At 42.3% G+C, this 23387-nt stretch overlaps 1 protein-coding gene across 2 annotated transcripts in view; it reads right to left on the minus strand.

The window, feature by feature from the left end:
• AOAH (acyloxyacyl hydrolase) overlaps positions 1 to 23387 on the minus strand; it is a 264955-nt gene that overhangs the window by 27670 nt on the left and 213898 nt on the right. For both annotated transcript variants that reach the window (XM_003406941.3, XM_023544293.2), the window contains exons 14-16: positions 13717 to 13753; positions 12901 to 12975; positions 4414 to 4586 (exon numbers count right to left, since the gene is read on the minus strand). In XM_003406941.3, the coding sequence (XP_003406989.1) occupies positions 4414 to 4586; positions 12901 to 12975; positions 13717 to 13753 (285 nt within the window). The remainder of the gene's footprint in view (positions 1 to 4413; positions 4587 to 12900; positions 12976 to 13716; positions 13754 to 23387) is intronic.

The raw sequence follows: 23387 nt of genomic DNA on the forward strand, positions 1-23387 counted from the left end.
GCTGTAAATCTTTATGGAAACAGACTGCCACATCTTCCTCCCTCAGAGCAGCTGGTGGGCTTGAACCACTGACCTTTTGGTTAGCAGCTGAGTGCTTAACCACCGTGCCATCAGGGTTTCCATATGAGACTTACCACCTGGTAATTCCTTACAAAGAAAATAAGCTCTCAACAGAAATTTTAGTTACTGGTAGAGATTTCAGAGCCCTGGTCGTACAGTAGTTAAGAGCTCAGATGCTAACCAAAAGATCGGCAGTTCAAATTCACCAGCTGCTCCTTGGAACCCACGCAGGGTCGCTCTATTCTGTCCTACAGGGTTGCTATCAGTTGGAATTGACTCAATGGCAACAGTTTTGGTTTGGTTTGGTTGGTAGAAATTGCAGAATTTCACAGTCCTTGGTAGCTAGTCAAAGACTGGTTAGTGATTCCCAAACCTGGCTGAGTGGAGAGATGCTGGAAGGACTATACCCCCTCCTGCCTGGCAGGAGTGAACCAGAAGCCCATTCTTATTCTGGGCATTTATTATCCTGACAGTTAAATGCTGGAGTATTTAATCATTTCTCAGGTGGAGTTCCTGCCTGCCCTACGCTGGGGAGAAGAGGCAACAGACTGCAAACGTTAATGACTAGCCTCTTTTGCTTCTCACAACTCTTAGCACAGTGCCCCAGGAATCAGATTCGTGTGTCTGGCTATTGATTAAAGTGATGACTACCGTATGGAGCAACGGTTAAGCACTCAACTGCTAACCAAAGGTTGGTGGTTTGAACCCACCCCGTGGCTCCATGGGAGAAAGACCTGGTGAGCCATTCCTGTAAATATTACAGCCTAAAAAACTCTATGGGGCAGTTATACTCTGACACGTGGGTTTACTTTGAGTCAAAAATCAACTGGATGGCATCCAACAACACCACCCTAATACAGGCAAAAACGACAAAAAAAAGCCTTAGTTGTTGAGTCTGTTCCTACTCATGGCAGCTCTGTGTGTTACAGAGTAGAACTGCCCCATAGGGTTTTCTTGGCTGTAATCTTTACAGAAACAGATTGCCAGGCCTTTCTTCTGTGTCCAGTGGGTAGATCCAAACAACCAACCTTAAGCTAGTAGTCAAGAGCCAGTGCCCTGGAGGCTGTTCCAGCATTAACCTTGCTTTCTTGCTGGCTCCCGTCTGAAACTATGCTCCTCAGAGTTGAGTCCTTGGAACCAGTGGTTATCAACCCTGGCTGCACAGGAGAATCACCTGAGGATCTTAAACAAAAAACATTCATGCCCAGACCCCACTCCAGACTAATTGTATCAGAATCTGTGAGGGCTGGTGGTGGGGGTGGGGGGTGGTGAAGCTTTGACATTCATATTTCAAGAAGGTCTCCTGACAAGTCTTATGTACAGGTAGGGCTGGGAACCACCACATGACAGACTCTTGCTCCATGCAGCCACACCTGAGAGGCATGACCTTTCAGTGACTTGGTCACCGGTCTTGGTGGGAATGAGGATCCAAAGATTGGGTTTGGGGTGGGAACAGGAGAAGAGAAAACATGCCCTCTCTTCAAGCCTCTCACCTATATGAGTTATGAGATGCCACCAAAGGAGAAACGAGGAAGTTAGGCAAATTCCACCTACCTCCCCAGTCTGTCTAGGAAGGGCCCTGATGCCTCACTAAGGAATTTATAATTTATTTCCCATGGCAACCAGGCAGCAGGGATAATTTAAGATATGAATAATAAAAACATTAAGCAAAATTTAGATGGTTCCAATTTTCTTCCTAATTGTCCCTCCCCACCCCAAACTGGGGCTGTTTATAAAGAGCAAACTTGTTCTACCTTTTCCCTCTTTTCTTGTACTGTGAAATGTGAATGCGTGGTTAGTGGCTAGAAAGGGGCCCTGTGAGGAGGAAGAGGCAAGGCTTAGAGCAGGGTTTCCAATCTTGGTGCTATTAAAATTTTGGGCTGGATAATTCTTGGTTGGGGGAGGGGCTGACCTCTACTCGCTAGATGTTAGTAGGACCACCTCCCCCAGTTGTGACAATGGGGGGGCTAAGAGGGATGAGCAAGGTTGCCCCTGTTGAGAACTGCTGACATAGAGAACCCACAAAAGTGGACGATGAGTCTCCCAATTGCCCTCCCCTGTCCCAAACTCCCTTCCAAATTCCAAGAAGTCATTATTACATAAAAAAAACAAAACAAAACCAGAAAAACCTGCCAGTTGTCACTGAGTCAATTCTGACTCATGGCCACATAATGTGTTTCAAAGTGGAACTACACTCCATAGGGTTTTCAAGACTGTGACCTTTTGGAAGCAGAACACCAGGCTTTTCTTCCATGGCTCCTCCGGGTAGACTCAAACCACCAAGTTCTTCTGTTAGTAGACCAGTGCATAATCATTTGCACCACTAAGGGAGTCCCAATATTGCACACTGTGGTTAAATCAAGTGAATTGCATGGCACGTTCACTTGATTTAACCATAGTATGTAATGGGAAAGAATTTATGGAGGTTCATAAATTCTGACCAGAGTTCATAGGAAGAACTGGGATTTGAAAGCAGAAAACCCAAATCAAATCCCCATGGTGTGACTGACTGAGTAAATTGGGAGCACACCTTCCCCACTCCTAGCTTCCATTTCCAAGCATTTCTTAGCATGGGAGAAATTTAGGAACCGGAAAGAATCTTTTGGGCGAACTGCAATGTTCATGTCCAATGACTCAAGGAGGCATTCTCAGCCAAGGGGTCATCCTTCACGTGTGCAAGGCTGTCTAGGAGGGTGTCCAGTTCTCCTCTGTGCTATTGTGTTATCATTTCTAAGAAGCAGGGTCAAAGTTCTGTTAAGAGGAGGAATATTCTTTCCTCATGGGAGAATGGACAGTGTTTTGTTTAGATAAAAGTGGCATTTATTGTACACTTAACTAGCTCAAGAGAAAAATGACTTTAGCCTCATTGGTGGGGAGACTGGAATCTGGGTATCCACTATTTTCCCCACAAGAGACCAGAGAGAGTCCTTTGAAAGCTGGTTAAAGGCTACCTACTGTTCTTTCCTGTGGAGAGGAGTGGAATTTACTGAGGGAGGAGGTAGGGTTTGGCTTAAACAGGGGCTGCAGGAGGAGGACAAGGGCAGATTGAAAAGGCACAAAGAAATTAAATATGCAAGTGACAACTCTCTGATGACCTCAACTGTGACATTCTGCTTTCCACTAAAACCCCCTAAGGGGGTGCTAAGGACTGAGTTTCAGGTCTTCCTCCTCTGAATTGCTCACCTGACTCTTTCAAGAAATGGACTGGGCCTCTAGAGCCTTTTAGCTTGGGTTGGTCTAAGGAAACCGGTATGGCAACATCAGAGAAGGGGTAGCACCGTCTTCCTGACTGACTGGTACAGGAGCCATCAGTAAGAGGCTCCTAGGTTTCTCCCAGGAGACATTTTTCAAGGAGGACTGAGGCCAACGCTTCCTAACCCCTTCCTTCCTTATTTTTTGTCCCATAACACTAACCACCATCTGACAAACTTTCGGGGTCTTTCTCCCACTAGAATATAAGCCGTATGTGGGCAAGGATTTATGACTATTTTGTCTGCTGCTGTTTAACCCATGCCTAGAACAGTGCCTGGCATAAAGTGGGTACTTAATAATTACTTTTCTTCAGAAAGAAACTCCCCTGAAGCACAGAAAGCAGAGCCCTGGTACACCCAGCTTATATGTACAATGAGCTGTGCGACCAGGTGGAGCAAATGGTTAAACTAGACACTAACTGAATATTTGCAAGCTACTTGACTTCTCCTGAGTCTCCTTTTTTTTATCTATAAAATGAAATGAATTAATTAAAACATTTACCTCACGGCGTGACTTTAAGGATCAGCATGACAGTAGTCCTCCATAATGTAAATCGCTACCATTTTTACAATATTTTTAAAGTATCTGGAATGCTAGAGAAGCCATTAGAATTTCCTAGGGACCTTGACAACATTTCAGAGCCAAGGGCCTCAACAAGAGAGGTTAGAAGCAGGGAGTGAATCCTAACTGACCACTAGGGGGCACTGCTTTTATTCCCACTGAAGTTTGGGGAAATCCCTCCCTTTCACTCTGGGCTTGCTTTTTCTTGTTTGGGTTTCATCAACCCATCCTAGATTTCATTTTTGGTAAAGATACTTCCTGATTTAAATTCTTACCTTTCAATTTGTCCTAATTCTTTATTAAGCACTTCTACCCTTTCTGGCTTTGGCCCTGACTCTGTCCACCTTTGGATACTTACCTTTAGATGCTGCCCCTGGGGGATCTTTTGTTTATGACCCATGAACTGGGATAGCATTTTGGGTGTATTTTTACACAGTTTGAACTATATAAACGTCAAACTGTATATATACATTGAACTTTATAGTCACTGAACTATATATCTAGTGATGTTAGAGGGTAAAAGAATCTTCAAACTGATACCGAGAGGATGATATCTGTTGTGCAAATGATCCCAGAGAAAGGTTCCATCTGCTAAGCCATAGAAAATAACATGGCTGCCATTAGGCAGGTGGGAATTTAGGTACTTCAGAGTCTCCATGACCTTGGAGTACAATTTCTCAGGAGTGGTCATTTCTGGGACTGGGTCAGTCTTCCTGTTGGTGAAAAAAAAAAAACCCAGAAAATATTTTAGTAGACTATAAGGATAGATGCACCAAATACAAGACACACCACAAACATGCACACGCACACGCACGTGCGTGCGCGCACTCACACGCTCTTAATCTAGTGGTTATTGGTGCCATATGCAAAATATTCCTGGCTTCCACTATTCGGGTACATGGTATCAATCTTTCTGATTCCCTTGTGGGTGTGTCTGGGCCATGTGACTGGTTCTGGCTGATAAGCAGAAGTGACATGTGTCATGCTTGGTGGTATGAGAGCCTCTGGAACACTCTTTTTCTTTGCTACTGGGATGGACAATGGGTCCCCAGGTGGTGCAAATGGTTTGTGCTCATCTACTAACCTAAAGGTTGGCTATTTAAACTCATCCAGCAATGCCACAGGAGAAAAGTCTGGTGATCTGCTTCCATAAAGATTACAGCCAAGAAAAGCTCTACGGAGCAGTCCTACTCTCTAACACATGGGGTCACCATGAGTCAGCACAAACTTGACGGCAATGGTTTGGTTTTGGTTTTTGTTAACCATTCTGAGTCCTGGAGCAGGGGCCCACACTGACGCCTGGTGAACATGTAGAGTGAGTGAGAAGTACGCTTTTGTTGCTTTATGCTACTAGATTGCAGAGGTTGTTTATTTCTGCAGCATAACCTCACCTATCCTGATTGATACACACAATTAATGGAAGCAAAAGAGTCTCATATTCCTTGCTCTTTATTTGATACTTTGAGATCTGCAACTTGGTCTTTAAAATCTTTCACATCTATCACAGCTAAGGAAACAGAATTTCACTGAGAAATGATGTTACATTATGTGTCCACATTCTATCCCGCCATCCTGCCTTCCTACACCGAATGTGTACTTTCCTCCATTTCCTGATGGATGACTCTGCCAGGCTATCGCCCTGCAGCACTGTCTGCCAACAAAGAATTGCATTTTACATCACTGCCTTTCTCTATACAGCAGTGCTTGTATTCTCTAGAGGATGTTTGAATTTTTAAATTATATTTCTCTCTTCTAGTTTCATAAAAATTAGTAAAAACCAAAGGAAAAAGTGCTGAAAATAGTGATAAGAAACACAGGTCTAAAACCAAAGCATTTGAAACAAAGATGGAAACCATAAGTGAATAAAAGTGGCAAATGTTTATCCTCAGTCAGACACTTATTGAATTTAAGCTGGTTGACTTATTATCAATTGATCTGGAAAAGAATAAAGTAAAGAATGTACGAAATAGTAGGACTCCATCATTGAAGGTTTTGTTTAAAAGGCAAGGTGTAAATAGGGATGCAAGAATATTTTCAGCTTGAACATGTAAGTCTATTATTTTTCAGTTTTTGCACAGTTGACTTTTGTATATACTTTCAGGGATACACCAAATTTGAATTAGGATACTAGCCTACATGAGTCTGGGAGTAGAACACAGAATTTTCTAAGGCTTTCATCTACTTTTTAGGCTCTAAATTGCCTGTTACTCATTGCTTTTCATTGTTGGCCAAAATGGAATGACACTATAGACTTGTTTTCTATTTTTCACCCTTAAAATTCCAACTTTACATAATGATTCTCTAGTGGGTTGAATAGTGTCTCTCCAAAATTCATGTCTACCTGGAACCTGTGAATATGACCCTGCTTGGAAATAGGGTCTTTGCAGATGTAATTAATTATATTGAATTGGGGTGGGCCCTAAATCCAATGATTGGTGTCCTTAGAAGGAGAGGAGAGGACACAGAGAGACACACACAGGGAAGAAGGTCACGGGAAGATGGAGAAAGAAACTGGAATTATGCTGCCAAAAGCCAAGAAACACCAAGGATGTTTGGGAACCACCAGAAGTTAGGAAGAGGAAAGAATGATCTTCTCTAGAGCCTTCACGGGGAGCATTGTCTTGCTGATACCTTGATTCTAGCCTCCAGACCTGTGAGAGAGTACATTTCTGTTGTTGTAAGTCTCCCAGTTTGTGGCATGTTGTTACGGTAGTCCTAGGAAACCAGTGAATCATTGTACTCACCTTTCTAAAGAAAGGGGAAAAAAGTGGACTCCACCTAAGCTTTAGCAGGAGGATCAGAAAACATTGTAGCTTTCTCTTTTCCTCTACAGCTGTTTAGTTAAATAAAATCACTTCCCAGATTGGCTGCTATCCATGAGGTGACAAGGCTGACCAGGGGCATGAAGGTCACATGAGCCAATTTGTGATGAACAACAAGTACACAAGTCTAGTGTTTCTGGGTAGCAGTAGGGTGTCAGCTGTGGTTGGTATAAGTGCTTCTACTCTACATAATATGTTACCTGAATTTTCCTATTAAAAAAAAAGTGTTCTTATAAAATGCCAGCATGCAGAGCTGAATGCTAAATTCATATTTTTTGTTAATGTGAAAATGATTATACCACTTTATAAATAAAAATCCCCTTACATTGCATAAAAGGCACCAGTAAGGATTTGAGAATAGGTTGCCTATCTGCTGGGCACAGAAGGGTGGTTTTTTGGGTTAACACCATAAACCACATTGTTCCCCCGGAAATATGTGTTGGAATCCTCATCCCTACACCTGTGGGTGTGATCCTGTTTGGAAATAGGGTTTTCTTTGTTATGTTAATTAGATCATATAGGAGTAGGGTGGATTCTAAATCTAATAATTTCTGAGTTCTAAAAAGAGCAGATTAGACACAGAAATGCACACACACAGGGGAAAACAGACGCCACGTGAGGGATGTCTACAAGACAAGGAACCAAGGAACACCCAGGGCATATGCATGGGAGTCCCTGATTTGGACACTTAGCCTCCATAACAGTGAGAAAATAAATTTCTGTTCTTTAAAGCCAATCACTTATAATGTTTCTATTACAGCAACAGTAAATAACTCAGACAGGTCGGTAGGCCTTTTTGGCTTGATTTTTATATGCACAGAAGGACTCCTGTATGTCAAGGGGATCTCGGCTGCCTTGTGGATTTATTCAGACCAGGAGCACCTGCCCAGAGTAACTGGGTTTTATCCTGTCTTCTGTCATCGGTAGAGCTAGCCCACACTGTCTATCAATTATTGCCTTCGCACCCTCACTTTTTTTTTTTTTTTTGTGGCTGATTCAACAACACTTTGATGCACAGTTATGCTGAGCTAAGGCTCTCCAGCGGCAGAAAGGCAAGATGAGTTAAGATGGAGCAAAGTCTCCCAAACTCCCTATTTAATCATTATTATTTTTATTATTTTGGTTAGAGGCACAACTCTCATGATAAACAAAGGATCTGTGCTAATTTGTACTTATGAGACTGCACCTCACAAATTAAGCATGCATAATCAAAATGGCTTATTACTAAGTGAAATCAAAATGGAAGGCTTGGTGTGGCTAAAGGAACACTCTCCAGTCATTTTTCTTCATCAGGTATAGCTACATGCTTTACCCACCTGCATTGCCAGTTGTATCCCTTTATGTGCATAACAAAATTAACCAGTTGGTAGCTCAGGCAAGGGTGAAAAGGGTCTAAGTGGTAGGTGTTTCTCTTCTAGGTGATAGAAGATGTTTTCTGGCTTCTGTCCCTAAAAAATTCTCAATACCCCTTGGATCTGTGTACCTTTATTCCTCTGGCAATTTTCGGGAGGATTCTAGTGCCACCAGAGGCTGTGGTGGTTCTGTGGTAGAGTTTACGCCTTCTATGTGGGAGACCTGGGTTTGATTCCTGGCCGATGTACCTCACCAGTATTTTGGGAAACAGTGTCAAAAGACCCCAGAGGTTTGGGAAATATCTCCTAGGACTTGTCTGATGTCAATCAGAAGCTGAATGGACTGAGCTGAAAGTGGTCAAGCCATTTTCCACCCAGGTGTTCTGGAGCCCATTGTCAGGTCCACCCTACCATCCTGTCTACCCCAGTGTCCTGGGACCCCTCTTCACACACTGGACAGCTCACACCAGTCCTGCAGATAGAGGGATGAGGGGCTAGGAGCATTGAACTATGGAAGAAAAAATTTGGAAACCAGCCTGGGGCTGTGATGGTTTCACCAGGGAAAATGATGAGAGAGAAGTCCATGCCACCAACTCACTTTCACACAGGCCAGGAGCACGTGGCCAGGCTCAGAACACAGAAGCAGCCTCGACCCTTGGGGTGGCTCAGAAGCCTGTCCCTGTCCTAATGAATTGTGCCTGATCATGCAAACTAAGCCTCATTACTTGGGTGCAGGGCTGGCCATGATCATTTCATTACCTTGGCAGGCCAGATTTCACCTGTCGGATGCCAGAAAGATGTCCCCCCTCTCAAGGAAGAAAGCAGACAGCCTCTGCAGAAAGCCCGTTCCCCAGAACCAGAGCTCATGTGTGGAGAATTGTCTTTGTTTAGTACTCAGACCTCACTCACAGCTGGCATTCATTTTCTAGAAACATCCAGATGATAGATGTGCTGGCCAGTTGGAACCACATTGTTCGCTTCCAGTTCCACCCCCTCAGAGAGGTATCTTTACACAGAATGCGAAGGGGTGGGGCTCGCTAGGTCCACATTACCCTATGCATAAAGATACCGAGTCTCCTAAAAGTGGGTGTGGCCAGGAACATACTGGGGGAGGGTTGGGAAATTCCTTATCATTCCTTTTGCCACCATGCCTCTGACTGAGGAGGCTGGAGGGAGATTCCTCTGAGTAGCAGGAGTCTGTCCATTCTCTCCTCTGCAAGTTTTCTACCATTTGAATGGATAGAATGGATAGTTCCTTGGCAGCCTGAGCTCCTTGGGGTCTGTGACGGCCCACACCTTTGCAGGCTCCCTGTTAATGCAAAGCCAATCTGCTTGCCCTGGACACCATCTGAACCATTGGCATTGCAGAAAAACAAGGGTTGGAGGCTGACACCTTGGGTGGTCCTGGCTCATTCATAGGAATGTACCATTCCTATGTCCACTGTAAAAAAAAATGGAACTATGTCAATTTATGTGGCTAATGTTTAATATTTTTACAAATCTATCACACTTCCGGCAATTGCTGATTGGGATGTTGGGGAAGGGTTGTCATTGTCCTTATGAAGCCCTTGTGATTTTATGGTTTAAGACCACTCCCACTTCCCACTCCTGCCCCTGCCCCTGCCACCCAAAGGTTTTGCTGCTGGAGCTCACATTTGCCCAGTCTTCAAGAATTTTGCCCCTTCGAGATCACTCATGTTATATCACTTTTGAGGACAGTAATGAGCAAAGTCCGAAGGAAGCTGATTTAAAACCAAAAACCAAACCCAGTGCCCTTGAGTTCATTCCGACTCATAGCAACCCTATAGGTCAGAGTGGAACTGCCCCATAGAGTTTCCAAGGAGCACCTGGCGGATTCAAACTGCCAACCCTTTGGTTAGTAGCCGTAGCACTTAACCACTACGCCATCAGGGTTTCTGGAAGCTGGTTTAGCTTAGGCCAAATAGAGTAGAGTTACAATGAGGAAGCTAAGTTCTTTTATACCATAGTCTTTTTTGAATCCCTGATGCTAAAAGCTGTCTTCCAAATTCTGCCTTCAGTCATTTAATGTGTAACTATTAAGAACCTACATGAGTTTGGAGAACTGAGAAAGCACCACCGAGCTGCGTTATTTCAGTCAGAGCGAGCGTCATCATAAAAAAGAAAAGGAAAGAGAAGAAAAAAAGTCTAAGCAAATATCACAAAACTTGTTCCAGGATGGACTTGTTATGCAACTCCGTACTGGCTCCAGCTTTCTATGAGCTCACTTTGTTCATTTTGGGACATCTCCTCCACCTTGGCGTTCTGGCAGATGGGGAGGTGTAGCTGCCATCTGTCTTTATTTTTCTAACCCCTCCGCAGAAAGCCACAAAGTGGGCACCACAGGGACATCCCGCACTGCCAGCTCTCTTCTTTCACCAAATGTGTGCTGCTTCTCTGCCCAGATCCCCGGTGCAGGGAGAGGCTGGCAGGAGTGCCAGCTGATGCCAGCTGCCCTTTGGCTCTTTGGAAAAGGAAATGCAGGACTGGGCCATAGGGCCCTCTGGATAAGCCATTTCTCCTGGAAAAGTGGTTTCGGGAATTTTGGCTTTCGGAGTGAGTCTGTTTCCACAAGTGTTCTTTACTCAGTATATCCACTTTGCTCTCTGTGCCCCTCTGGCTTGATCTGGGGCTGGAGGGGCACCGGCTGGTCTGACTGCAGGTTTGTTCTGTTTTGCAATGGAGGTAGGGGGACTGCAGCTCAATGCTTCTCCTTCCCTAAGCTCCTTAAGGTCAGGGACTGTGGCCCCTTTGCCATTATATCCCAAAATCTGGTACAGCTCTTGGCACATAGCAGGTGATCAGTATGTATTTTAAAAAAGTGAATGAATAAAAGAAAGCAAATAAGTATGGGTTATAGAAAAAACACTGAACTTAGAGTCAGAGACTCTAGTTTGGCTCTCAGCTCTGCTACTCAGTAGCTGCATAAGCAAGTTTCGTAAGCTTGCTCAACCTCAGTTTCCTCATCTGTAAAATGGGGACAATCCTATTTATCTTTCAGGGCTGCTGTGGGCATAAAATGATACAGAGCAGTGTGGCTCTTGTCTCATGGCAGATCTTAGGGGCTGTTTGCAATTTACTAGACAGTTCTGGTAGCTTGTCACAGAGGTCGGGACCTGGCTCCCTAGCGTGTAGACTTGGTGGACTTGGGGTTCTAGGGAGAGTGGCAAACCAGCCTAATGGGCTCCAAGAAAGTGCCTGAAACATAAGCATCTCTCGTATCCCCTGTTCCAAACTCACTTCACTGATTATGTCTACACCTCCTTCACCAGAGGCATTCTAGGGCTCTCATGGCAGTATCTGTGGGAGCAAGTGTGCTCTAATAATATTGAACTTTATTTTTAGCACAGGCTTGGAAAAATTGGTGAGTGAAGTATGGGAAAATGAAGGCTGGGGCAGTGAGTAGGATGGTCCAAATTCTAGCACCACATGGGTTCGAGTCCACCTCTGACATTAATCGATCATGATGCTTTGGGCAGGTCACGGACCCTCCCTGGACCTTATTTTTCTGTCTGCAAAATGGTGAGTAGGTGGCTAATGGAAAGTTATTTTAGATCAGCTCTTCTCAACTTTCTTCTTTGTCCATGGTCACAGGACAGATGGTATTCACATGTGTAGCCTATTCTTAGGGGCATGCACAGATTTTGAGAGGCCTCCCAAAATATTGTGGGGAACTCAAGCATTCAACATTTTGAAATCACTACCAATATTAAAGACTGAAGTTGCCAAAGATTTCATTTTACTTGGATCCACAATCAACACCCATGGAAGCAGTAGTCAAGAAGTCAAAAGACACAATGCATTGGGCACATTTGCTGCAAAAGACCCCTTTAAAGTGTTGAAAAGCAAAGATGTCACCTTGAAGACTAAGGTGCGCCTGACCCAAGCCATGGTATTTTCAATCTCATCATATGCATGTGAAAGTTGGACAATGAATAAGGAAGACCGGAGAAGAATTGATGCCTTTGAATTGTGGTATTGGTGAAGAATATTGAATATACCAAGGACTACCAAAAGCACAAACAAATCTGTCTTGGAAGTAGTACAACCAGAATGCTCCTTAGAAGCAAGGATGGTGAGACTGTGTCTTACATAGCTTGGACATGTTGTCAGGAGAGCTCAGTCCCTGAAGAAGGTCACCATGCTTGATAAAGTACAGGGTCGGTGGAAAAGAGGAAGACCCTCAATAAGATGGATAGACACACTGGGTGCAACAATGGTCTCAAGAATAACAACGATTGCAAGCATGGCGCAGGACTGGGCAGTGTTTCATTCTGTGGTACATAGGGTCTCTATGAGTCGGAACCAACTTGGCAGCACCTAACAACAACAACAGCAACACCAATATTAGCAGTTTGATGAAACTGCTTTCTTACTATGGGCCACGAGAACTAATCAGATTGGCTTTGAGTTATGTACAATTTCTTTGCAAATGCTGTAAATCTATGCTGTCTTTAGCACGCGAGGAAGCATATCAGAATATGAGTGAGGAAGGTGTTCTTTAGGGACAACCATGATTCTGCCTACTTTTATTTAAAATTTCATGATCCTTAATCTTGGAGTCTTGGTTAGTATTAACTTATTTCTTGTGATAAAACCCATAATGGATCACAACACCCACTTGTTTTGACACCAGTTGTGAACTGAAGGATCAGATAGTTTCAAGAAGCTTCACAGGTTTGTTCTGTTGATGTCACATGTGTCTAGGACTTGCTTCTAAGAAAAATTTAATTCAATAGCAGGCTACCATAATGGAGTGGAATTGGTGTGGAGTGGTGTAGGGAAGAGGGGGAAACTTAGAGCCAAAGAACTCAAAATCTTTCTCTATAACTCACCCATTGCAGACGTCATTTCCAATCATGGCATATATGACGATGGCTGGGTGGTCCAACAGTTGGTTCCTAGACAAACTGCAAAGCCAGAGATGAAATCGGAACGTCAAACACTTGGAAGCTAGCTTTGTAACCAGATCGCAGGCTGGCTCCACAACTTTTACCACCCTCTCGGTAAACTTTTGGCATTTTTACTATTATTGGTGGTAATCAATCACCATTCCCACTTTCCCCTTCTTCTTTACAGTCTTTAAACACTTCCTTATTAGGGAAAGGCCACATAAATGCATAAAATTGAAGAGGGGATTGAAGCCCCTGGAGGACAGACACCCTGTCATCTTCTTAGCATCTTTGATCGCATTTGTCATCAGTCAGGGCATGCGCATTACCTAAGTTATTAGGGCCCAGATTTGTAGGACACCCTGACAGCCAAGGGTCTGTAGTCGACTTTGAAAAGGCAAAGGCACCACTCTGGGCACCCGGAGTTTCACTTCTGAATTTTAAGCCCAAAATGAGCACAAAATTGTTTACTTGCTCATAAAACAGGAATATGACATGCTCTCTTTTTCCGTTTTTAACTTCTGTCAGGCCTAAATTTTACCAATTTTGTAGGATCCTTTTTAAAGGACATATGTAAATTAATCACTTTCCAGGCTCACTGGCCCAAGAAGAGGCATCCCGGTGTTTGGATAGGGACCAATAAGCAATTGATGCTCAGTGAAAATGATTGTGGGGTAACAGCAGAGAGTTTCCATTTATTTTTCAAAACAAAAAACAAAATTTAAAACAACTTTTTATATCCATCTCCCAAACCCTTACCTTTCTATAAATTTCTCCAGGTTCTGGGAAGATGCACCTGAATAATTAAAATTGAGAAAATAATTGAAGTTAGCAAGTTCAATTTAACACTATCAACATGAGAGTCTGATTGGCTAAAATCATGAAAGAAGCATTAATGTACAGTCCAAAGCCGGCCAGACCATCACCTTGATGGGAATAATTCACTTCCTGTGAATTTCTGTCATGTTCCACCATGGAACTCTCCTTGCTGGGTTTTCTGTTTACTTAACACTATATTAACATGACCAATAATTCTTTGGATTCAGGGATCTCAAGACATTTTCTAAACATGTTACTAAACTTTCTAGTAGATATGAGAAAAAGGTGGAATATACATAGCACCAAAGAGAGAAACTTATTAACATGACCAATAATTCTTTGGATTCAGGGATCTCAAGACATTTTCTAAACATGTTACTAAACTTTCTAGTAGATATGAGAAAAAGGTGGAATATACATATCACCAAAGAGAGAAACTTTACCCAAGAGGTAAGGGAATGGGCTGAAGGATTAGAGGAACAGAAAAAAAAGGGATTTTTTGAGAACTCCCCATCTCCCTACCAACCAACCAGTTGCCATCAAGTTGATTCCGACTCATGGTGACCCTATGGGTGTCAGAGTAGAACTGTGCTCCATACAGTTTCCAATGGCTGTAGAAGCAGATTGCCAGACCTTTCTTTTGAGGCACTTCTGGGTGGACTTGAACCTTCAACCTTTTGGTTAGTAGCTGAGCGCTTTAGGAGCCCTGGTGGCACAGTAGTTAAGAGCTTGGCTGCTAATCAAAAGGTCGGCAGTTCGAATCCTCCAGCTGCTCCTTGGAAACCCTGTGAGGTAGTTTTACTCTGTCCTATAGGGTTGCTACGAATTAACAGTTACACCACCCAGGGATTAGTCTCTCTAAAGAGCCTCATCTGATCACCTCCTAGTATTTTTGCTCATTCCTGAGCTTCCTGTAGGCTGGCTGGTCAGTGCAAGTTCAGATTGTAGATTTGGTCTATCTCAGCTCCTGTAATGATATGCATGACCGCCTTTTCCCCGGCCCCTATTACTATCTCTAATGTATCTCTTTTAGGAAAATGATATTTATTAAATTCTTATTTTATGCTAGGTACTCTGTTAAGCACTTATATTATTAATTCATTTAAGCCTTACCCAAACTGTGTGAAGTAAGCATGGTAGTATTCCAATTTTATAGATGAGGAAATTGAGGATCACTTAAATGATTTGCCCAAAGCCATGCAACTCATAATTTCGAGAACTACAATTCCAGCTCAGTTCCTTCTATCTGCAATGCCGAGCTCTCTGGCCCCCTGTGCCATGCTGCTTTTGTAGGCTCAGAGTCTAAAACAGTGCACCCAAATAGGTTTATTGCTCTTTTGTCCGCTGGGTGCATGTCTGATGACACAAAGTGAGTAATCCTCAGGTGGGTGGTACGACTCAAGAGACAAGAGTTGGAGAACCAATATCCAGCTGTCTTTTTCCATAGGAAGATTCTCCTATAATTCCGGCCTTGGAAGCTTGGGGGGCAGCTGCACTTTATGACAGAGCCAATATGCGTTATAGCTCCACATGGGAGAAAGGGCCGTGCACAGCTGTGAAGGACGTGCTGGCCCCTGTTCCCTGGAAGCTGTGTGACCACACAATGACTGCTTTTGTGTCTCAACCAGTTATAAGCTATATGGGCTGCATTGATGTTCTCTTGCCTGATTCAGAAGTGTTAGCACACAAATGAATATTGCTTCATTTCTTTTTTGGAGTGAGGCAGGGTATTATTAAAAATGCACACAAACAGACAAATTAAGTCCAGCCAGTCCATTTCACCATGCATGCAGGCACCCACCATTTCACCATGCAGGCACCCACCATTTCACCATGCAGGCACCCACCATTTCACCATGCAGGCACCCACCATTTCACCATGCAGGCACCCACCATTTCACCATGCAGGCACCCACCATTTCACCATGCAGGCACCCACCATTTCACCATGCAGGCACCCACCATTTCACCATGCAGGCACCCACCATTTCACCATGCAGGCACCCACCATTCACCATGCAGGCACCCACCATTCACCATGCATGGATGCACCCATTCCATTCATTTGTTAAACACCTACACGTGCATGACAAGTAGTAGCAGATTACTGGATGAGTTGGGGACACTCTCTATACCTGAAGAGTAGAGCCTATGGGGGCAGCCACATAATTGAGGGCTGGGAAGCAGTTTTGAAAGGATTAGTGCAAATCTAACCCTAATGCTTGAAAAGAGAAAAACCCAATGTAGTTTGAGACCTGTTATCTTTACTTGTGGAAAGTGCCATATTTTAAATCAATGAGGCCAGAATGTGGAGATTCAAAATATTTCTGGAGGTTACATTGCTCCCTATTGTCTTCAAGAAGGAAGAGAAAGATCCTAGTTGCTGCGTGCTGACAGTGGTCTCTTGCATTGGATTACTCATTGGCTGGCCCTTCCTTCATCCAGCCCCACAACTTCCCACTTTCAGTAAGATAATAAATCAAGAGGTGTTTAATTCTCACTCTTTGATTTTTCTCCTAATGAGAAATGAAAGCTAATGAAAGCTCAAGCTATGAGTGGGCAAAAAAAATTAAAGGACCAGGTCAGACCAATAATTTTTCTCATTACCCACAGTGCAGCTGGGGATTCGAGGTACGGTATACCCACAGAGCTTGAAGAAAATGAAAATAAAAACCTGTCCTGGCACGCCACATGGGCAGCCCCCTCCCCTACCCCATACCACCTGCATTCCTTTACTGCTCAGTGGGCAAGGTGGCAGGCCAAGGACAGCCAGGGTGGTTGATTAAAAAAAAAAAAAATCACAAAGAGCCACTGAAGGACAGAGGAATTGCCTGCCCTTCTCCACCCAAATATCTATTTTTTTCTGGTGGGTATTCATAATACAACCTTACAATTTTCTTTTTTCCAAAGTAGTTTCACCTTCTACTATTAACATTTCCTTTTGGAAATAGCTGGTTCATGATATTATGTAATTAGTTTATGTAATTCTCATCACTTTCTATTCTTACTTTCTTTTTATTCTACTCTCCTTTTGCCAGCCTCATCCACACACTCTGTCTCTGTCCTTTGCAATCTCTGTTGTCTTTCTTCTCCTGTATATAGACCCCTTTCCAGCTGCTGAGCCTGCTACTGCTGCTACATTACAGAAAATCTCCAGTGAAGCAGTTGGAACTGCAAGATAGGAGCAGGAAAGAAAGATAGCTCCTAGACTATGGGATGTGGCAAAACAAGTCAAACATTTAAAGAGCTGGCACTACACTTAAGAGGTCCATACTCTGGTCTCTATAATCATAGTTCAGAGAAATAGGAAAGTTTTGACCTTGGAGGAGGAGGATTTTATTTAAGTATTTTTCAAAGTGGTCAAGTGGAGAACTTGCCTGTCCTTAGTTATGGGAAGAAGAAAGCCCATACTAGTTATCAAAGTCTTAATTCTGGCTAGTCTAGTTCCTCATAAATAAGGTGTAGTGCATTGCAAGAAAAGAAGGGTTTCACATGATTCCACATTGTTTTTTCTCCAGGAAATGAATTCCAGCTTACATTTCCACTGCTGGATCAGTGTTGATCACAGCAGCAAGCACTTAATACTCGGTGCACTGAAATCAATTGATAAGACAATTTTAATTTTTTTCTAAATGAGCCTTCTAACTTTTAGTGCCCGGCCCTGAATGGGCACTCAGTTTCAAATTCTTCATGGAAAGACATGGGTTTTCAAAAAGTATAAATATTGGCAACACTGGATGTCCCTTTGCAAAAAAATGAAACAGGACCCATACCTCATACCATACAAAAAACTAATTCAAAATGAATCAAGGACCTAAATATAACACCCAAAACTATAAAGATCATAGAAGAAAAAGTAGGATTAATACTAGAGGCCCTAATACATGGCATTAACAGGATACAAACCACAACTAACAGCACACAAACTCTAGAAGATAACCTAGATAACTGGGATCTTCTAAAAATTAAACTACTTACACTCATCAAAAGGCTTTACCAAAAGAATAAGAAGAGAACCTACAGACTCGAAAAAATTTTTTGGCTATGACGAATCTGGCAAAAGGTCTAATCTCTAAAATCTACAGGAAAATACTGCACCTTTACAACAAAAAGACAAATAATCCAATTTAAAAATGGGCAAAAGAAATGAACAGACACTTCATCAAGGAAGACACTAAAGTGGCCAACAGGCACATGAGGAAATGCTTGACATCACTACCCGTTAGAGAAATGCAAATCAAAACCACAACAAGATACCATCTCACCTGGCATTACTGGCACAAATCAAAAAAACAGAAAATAACAAATGTTGGAGAGGCTACAGGGAGATTGGAACTTTTATTGACTGCTGGTGGGAATGCAAAATGGTACAACCATTTTGGAAAACAATATGATGCTTCCTTAAAAAGCTAGAAATAGAAATACCATATGATCCAGCAAACCCACTCCTAGGAATATATCCTAGAGAAATAAGAGCAGTCACATGAATAGACATATGCACACCCATGTTCACTGCAGCATTGTTCACAATAGCAAAAAGATGGAAACAGCCTAGGTGCCCATCAACAGATGAGTGGATAAACAAACTACGGTACATATACACAATGGAGTACTATCCAATGATAAAGAACAATGATGAATCTGCAAAGCATCTCACAACAAGGATGAATCTGGGGGGCATTATGCTGAGTGAAATAAGTCAATCACAAAAGGAAATATATTGTATGAGACCGCTACTATAAAAACTCATGAAAAGGTTTACGTACAAAAAGAAACAATTTTTGATGGTTACAAGGGAGGGGAGGGGTGGGGATGGAAAAACATAGACAATAGGTAAGTGGTAACTTTGGTGAAGGGTAAGAGAGTACACAATACTGGGGAAGCCAGCACAACTTGACCAAGGCAAGGTCATGTAAACTCCATAGACACATCAAACTCCCTGAGGGACCTAATCACTGGGCTGAGGGCTGCAGGGACCATGGTCTTGGGGAATATCTAGCTCAATTGGCATAGTATAGTTTATAAAGAAAATATTCTACATTCTACTTTGGTGAGTAGCATCTGGGGTCTTAAAAGCTTGTGAGCAGCCATCTAAGATACTCCACTGGTCTCACCCTATCTGGAGCAAGGGGGAATGAAAAAAGCCAAAGACACAAGTGGAAGATTAGTCCAAAGGACTTCTGGACCACAAGTACCACAGCCTCCACCCGACTGAGTCCAGTACAACTAGATGGTGCCCAACTACCACCACAAACTGCTCTGACAGAGATAATAGAGGGTCCTGGGCAGAGCTGGAGAAAAATGTAGAATAAAATTCTGACTCACAGGGGAGGTCAGCACAATTGGACTAAACCAAAAGCAAAGAAGTTTCCTGCATAAACTGAATGCTTCGAAGGCCAGCATAGCAGGGGCAGGGGTCTGGGGACCATGGTTTCAGGGGACATCTAAGTCAATTGGCATAACAAAATCTATTAAGAAAACATTCTGCATCCCCCTTTGAAGAGTGGCATCTGGGGTCTTAAATGCTAGCAAGCAGCCATCTAAGATGCATCAATTAGTCTCAACCCACCTGGATCAAAGGAGAATGAAGAACACCAAGGACACAAGGCAATTACGAGCTCAAGAGACAGAAAGGGCCACATGAACCAGCGACTACATCATCCTGAGACCAGAAGAACTAGATGGTGCCCGGCTACAACCGATGACTGCCCTGACAGGGAACACAACAGAGAACCCCTGAGGGAGCAGGAGAGCAGTGGGATGCAGACCCCAAATTCTCATAAGACCAGACTTAATGGTCTGACTGAGACTAGAAGGACCCCAGTGGTCATGGCCCCCAGACACTCTGTTGGCCCAGGACAGGAACCATTCCCGAAGCCAACTCTTCAGACAGGGATTGGACTGGACAATGGGTTGGAGAGGGATGCTGGTGAGGAGTGAGCTTCTTGGATCAGGTGGACACTTGAGACTATGTTGGCATCTCCTGCCTGGAGGGGAGATGAGAGGGTGGAGGGGGTTAGAAGCTGGCAAAATGGACACGAAAAGAGAGAGTGGAGGTAGAGAGTGGGCTGTCTCATTAGGGGGAGAGTAATTGGGAGTGTGTTTTTAGCAAGGTGTATATGGGTTTTTGTGCGAGAGACTGACTTGATTTATAAACTTTCATTTAAAGCACAATAAAAATTATTTAAAAAAAAAACAAAACTCTAACTCACACACAAAAAGACCAGACTTACTGGCTTGACAGATACTGGAGAAATCCTGAGAGTATGGTCCCCAGAGACCCTTTTAGCTCAGTAATGAAGTCACTCCTGAGGTTCAAACTTTAGTCAAAGATTAGACAGGCCCATATAACAAAACAAAACTAAAGGGGCACACCAGCCTAGAGGCAAGGACTAGTAGGCAGGAGGTGACAGGAAAGCTGGTAATAGGGAACCCAAGGTTGAGAAGGGAGAGTGTTGACATGTTGTGGGGTTGGCAGCCATATCACAAAACAATAAGCGTACTAATTGTTTAATGAGAAGCTAGCTTGTTTCGTAAACCTTCATCTAAAGTACAATACAAAAAAAAAAAAATTAAAAGAGCCAAAGCTATAGTGAAGAACAGGCCTGTGGTTGCCAAGGGAAGTGGATAAAGGGAGGGTATGAGTACAAAGGGATAACATGAGGCGGCTTTGTTGGGTGATAATACAGCTCTAGATCCAGATTGTGGTGGCCATTACACATATTTGGACATGTGTTCAATTCATATAACTGTATGCCTCCCAAAGTTCAGTACATTGAACATATAATTTAATAGATAAGAATTTATATTATGTGTAAGTTTTTAGAAAACTATTGTTTCATAAACAAAAGTATAACATATTATCTCCACAGTTCATTTTGCTGAGGTGTCATTTTATGAGGGGGATAAAAACCTGAAATTTTTGGAGCCTTAAATATACCCTCAGATTTTTGAAATGGTAAATATATATATATAAGCTTTCATAAATTAAGCAATGAATTAAATTGGCAACACTGACTGAGTGCCTGCTATTTGCAGGTACTGTAATAGGTGCTGGGGACACATCTGTAAATAGAAAAGCCATGGATAGTCCCTGTTCTCATGAAGCTTGTAGGTATTAAATAAATAGTAAACATCAAGTGTTAGGTACTCAAAGAAGCCCTGAAGAAGGGGGCATTAAGCTCGAAAGAAAACTAGGTATTTCTTTTCCTGAATTCCTAAGAAAAAATTTCTTTTCCTGAATTCCTAAGAAAAAAAAAAAAAAAAGATAAGACCTTGTTAATTCATTCCCAGTAAAATACCTGATGCTTTGTACACACTGTTTAGAAACAAATCTCTAGTTTAATGACTTGTTTGTTATAACTATCAAGGGCAGATCCAGGCTTTGAGTACTGAAGCTTTGGGGATCCTTTTTAAGGAAAAGAACACAAAAAAGAGACCCAACATAAAGGGAAGCCAGAGCAGTCGTAACAATTTGTGGTTAGGACTTATGTTTAGATATGTTATGAATACATGTGGTCACCAGGCGGGTGAGGGGCCCTCAACTTGAAACATCATTAGCTCTGTGATAACTCTGCTTCTTGACACTTCTTGGAGATAATGTATAAAGTCATGGCATATTAGCATTAGGTGGGACCTTAAAGAGCGTCTGGTCAGGTACTGCTTTTTACAGGTGAGGCTCAGAAAGGGGAAGAAAATTGTTCAATGTTTTACAGTTAGTCAGTAAAAAAAAAAAAAAATTCAGTAGTATCACAGTAATTCATTTTAGCTAGGATTTTAATAGTAAACCAAAATAAAAACCCGTTGACATCAAGGCGATTCTGACTCATAGCAACCCTATGGAAAAGAGTAGAACTGCCCCATAGGGTTTCCAAATTATTAATAATTTAATAATAGGCATCAATAATTGTCAAAAATAGATTGGTTCTTATTAATAATATAAGGATCTGTGAAAAGGATTGTGAGATGAATTTTCATTTATCAACTACAATCCCACTCTAGCAAACCATGCACTGACCTTAAGCAATTACCTGGACCTGGGGTCACAAGCTCAGACACCTGCAGGTGAAGTACATGAGTAAAGCCTGTCAACTACAGATCTTATATTGGGTGTCTTTATTTTACCTTCATTCCTGAAATATATTTTTACTGGATATAGAATCCTAGGTTAACAGTTCCTTTTTTTCAGTACTTTAAAAATGTTGTTCTACTTCCTTTTGGCCTCCATGGTTTCTGATGAGAAAGTTTCAGTCATTTAAATTGTTGTTCCCCTAAAAGCATTGCATGATTTTTTTTCTCTGGGTGCTTTCAAGACTTTCTCTTTGTGTGTAGTTTTTAGTTGCTTGATTATTATGTATCTGGGCATGGATTTCTTTGGGTTTATCTTGTTGGCGTTCACTGTTTTTCCAAATCTGAAATGATTTTAGCCATTGTTTCTTCAAATATTTCTTTTCTGCATCGCACTCTTTCTCCTTTCCACTTGGAATTCTGACACAAATGTTAGACATTTTGGCATTGTTTAACTTTCCTTGTGCCTCCGTTCCTTATTTTTTAGTATCTTATCTCTCTGCTTTTCAGTTTGGATAATTTCTATTGCTCTATCTACAATTCTCATTTTGTTCTTTTTTATAAGTTCTATTTCCTTGCTGAGAATTTGTATCTTTCTATTTATTTCAAAAGCATTTGCTCTTACTTCTTGGGGCATTTTTATAACAGTTGCTTTAAAGTCTTTGCCAGATTGGTCTAATACCTATATCATTTTGGCATTGGCATTTGTTAATATTTTTCTAATGTGAATTGAAGTATTCCTGATTCCTTGTTTGCTGAGTAATTTTGGATTTTATTCTGGACATTTTAAATATTAAGCTAAAGACTCTGAGTTTGTTTTAAATACCATGGATAATGTTGGTATTTTTGACTTAGCAGGTAACTGACTGAGTTGTGTTCAGGTGGCAAGTTCTAGCCAGCTATGAGGTTGTGGTTTCAATGTCAGTACCATTTTTAAAGTCTTTGCAGTGTAATTTGGATCTATTTCATGTGTGCCCCACCCAGTGGCCATTCTGTACCCGGACAGTAGCCAATCTCTAAGTTCAGTTCTCAAGACTTTGGTATGCTATTTAGAATAAGATCCATGCATGTGTAGCTCAGAGGTGAGCCCAGGGGTTCATAAACACCTTTATGGGTTTGCTTTCTTAAGCTCCTCTCTCTGTGTGATCTCCCTGATACTTTTTAGTCTCCCAGGTTCCACTTTTTGGTTCTCTAGTGTCATGGATTGAATTATGTCCCCCCCAAAATGTGTGTTATCAACTTTGTTAGGCCATGATTCCCAGTATTGTGTGGTTTTCCTCCATTTTGTGATTGTAATTTTATGTTAAAAGAATTAGGATGGGATTGTAACACCACCCTTAATCAGGTCACCTCCCTGATCCAATGTAAAGGGAGTTTTCCTGAGGTGTGGCCTTCACCATCTTTTATCTCTCAAGAGATAAAAGGAAAGGGAAGCAAGCAGAGAGTTGGGGACCTCATATCACCAAGAAAGCAGTGCCAGGAGCAGAGCACATCCTTTAGACCTGAGGTTCCTGCACTGAGATGCTCCCAGACCAGCAGAAGAC

The sequence above is a fragment of the Loxodonta africana genome, chromosome 8 (assembly GCF_030014295.1).
Source record: "Loxodonta africana isolate mLoxAfr1 chromosome 8, mLoxAfr1.hap2, whole genome shotgun sequence".
Classification (NCBI taxonomy): Eukaryota; Metazoa; Chordata; class Mammalia; order Proboscidea; family Elephantidae; genus Loxodonta; species Loxodonta africana.